Raw genomic sequence first — 1,977 nt, forward strand, 5'->3', positions numbered from 1 at the left:
GGGCGGCGCCCGACGGCGGTCCCCGTCGCGCTGCAGGCTGCGCACGACATCGACGTCGTCATCCCCGTCCCCGACACCGCGCGGACAGCCGCCCTCGAGTGCGCGCACGCGCTCGACATCCCGTACCGCGAGGGCTTCATGAAGAACCGGTACGTCGGCCGCACCTTCATCATGCCGGCGCAGGGCCTGCGCAAGAAGTCGGTCCGCCAGAAGCTCTCCCCCATCGCCTCCGAGTTCGCGGGACGCAACGTCCTCCTCGTCGACGACTCGATTGTCCGCGGCACAACCTCCTCGCAAATCATCAACATGGCGCGCGAGGCGGGCGCCAAGCGCGTGTACATGGCGTCGGCCGCGCCGCCGGTGCGGTACCCGAACGTGTACGGCATCGACATGCCCACCTCGGCCGAGCTACTCGCCTCGCGCTACAGCGACGAGCAGATGGACGAGATGGCTCGCGAGATCGGCGCCGACCGCATCTTTTACCAGGCGCCGCCGCCGGGCCGCCCCGTCCCGCCACCTGAGCCGCCCTCGCTGAAGCGCGCTCCTCCCGCTCGCAGGAGCTGGACGACCTCCGCGCCTCCATCCTGGAGGAGGCGGCCGCGCAGGGCAGCTCCATCCGCGGCCTCGACTGCTCCTGCTTCGACGGCAAGTACGTCACGGAGCACGTCGGCGCGGCGTACCTGCAGTCGCTCGCGCAGGAGCGCAAGGCCAACCGCGGAGACAGCGACACGAACGCCTGCCACCTCCTCTACAAGCTCGACCCCGCCCCCGCGGGCGCGGAGCGCGCGCGGTAGAGCGCCGGCGCCCCCCTCCCCTCCTGGTCCGCCGCACGGCTGCTGGGCGAGTGGAAGGACTCCCCACGCCGCCGGCCGCTGGCTTCTTTGGTCGAGCCACTGTTTGCCGTAGCCACTGGCGCTTGTCCACAACGACCTCTCCCCCCCTCGCTCCTTTCCTCTCCCCTCTCGCTCCTTTCCTCTTCCTCTCTCCACTCCTTCCACACACCTCCTGGCGTCTTAGCGCGCACCCGCACTTCTCTCCCTGGCATGCTCCCTGGCACAGACGACAGAGATAAGACTCGAGAGAGTGCAGAGTCCGCATGCAGGTGTGCACAAACCCTGCACGGCTCGCATAGCTCTCTCTTGCTTGTTTGACTTGATTTCTGCCATCTATTTGCAAATAAGAAATGACTCGTACGGAAGGGACACACGTACACAGGGCGCGTGGCCGTGGGGCGGCAGCGACGGGAACGATGGCATTTGGCATTGGAATGGGGAATCGTTGCCGCGGCGCGCCTTCTTCCCGCGCAGAATCCCGAGGGTAACCGCGAACGATCTCCGCATCGCGGTAAGGCGAGAGAGGCGGCGCCGACAGCCAACGGGGAACGACCGATTGAGGTCGGCCCCAAAACTAGGGCCACGCGCGCAAGACGGACTCGGCGAGAAGACGGACATGCTCAGGGAGGGGGCTGTGGCTCAGCGGGGAGAGGCGGGATCACGAGGCGCCGTACTCGAAGTCCGAGTCGCCGTACACCTCTAAGCCGAGCTCGTCCTCGCCGGGGAGGCCGAGCTCGGTGCAGTGGCCGCAGGTCGCCTTGCAGTGCCTCACGCCAAACTCGTGGAAGACGACGCAGATCGCGGGCTGGCAGTCCTCCACCTCGTCCCGGCAGAGGGCCGCCGGCGACTCGGGCGGAGGCGGCGGCGGCTTGAATATGTGCGACGGCAGCCAGGGCGGAAGCGGCGGCGGCGAGGGCGGCGGCGGCGGCGGCGCACGCGTGGGCACGTCCCACACGCGCAGGGTGCGGTCGCCGCTGCCCGAAGCAAGGAGGGCGCCCTCCCCGCTGACAGCCAGGGAGAGGACACCGTCCCAATGGCCGAGTCACGTGTGGAACCCCCAACCCCCTGTCCGTTTCCCCAAAGGTCGATCGCTGCCAATCCTTATCCCCCCCGAACCCAATTCCCCAAGCCCTCCTGGTCATTA

The 1,977-nt window shown here is 68.2% G+C and overlaps 1 protein-coding gene across 1 annotated transcript in view; it reads left to right on the forward strand.

The window, feature by feature from the left end:
* EMIHUDRAFT_421791 (hypothetical protein) overlaps positions 1–1,863 on the forward strand; it is a gene marked incomplete at its 5' end in the record, with an annotated part of 2,992 nt that extends 1,129 nt beyond the window's left edge. The window contains 3 exons of the mRNA XM_005769838.1: positions 37–507; positions 558–1,253; positions 1,286–1,863. Coding sequence (XP_005769895.1) covers positions 37–507; positions 558–794 — 708 coding nt within the window. The 3' untranslated portion in view covers positions 795–1,253; positions 1,286–1,863. The remainder of the gene's footprint in view (positions 1–36; positions 508–557; positions 1,254–1,285) is intronic.
* Between the last annotated feature and the right edge of the window lie 114 nt (positions 1,864–1,977).

This window comes from Emiliania huxleyi (genome assembly GCF_000372725.1).
Source record: "Emiliania huxleyi CCMP1516 unplaced genomic scaffold EMIHUscaffold_41, whole genome shotgun sequence".
Lineage (NCBI taxonomy): Eukaryota > Haptophyta > Isochrysidales > Noelaerhabdaceae > Emiliania > Emiliania huxleyi.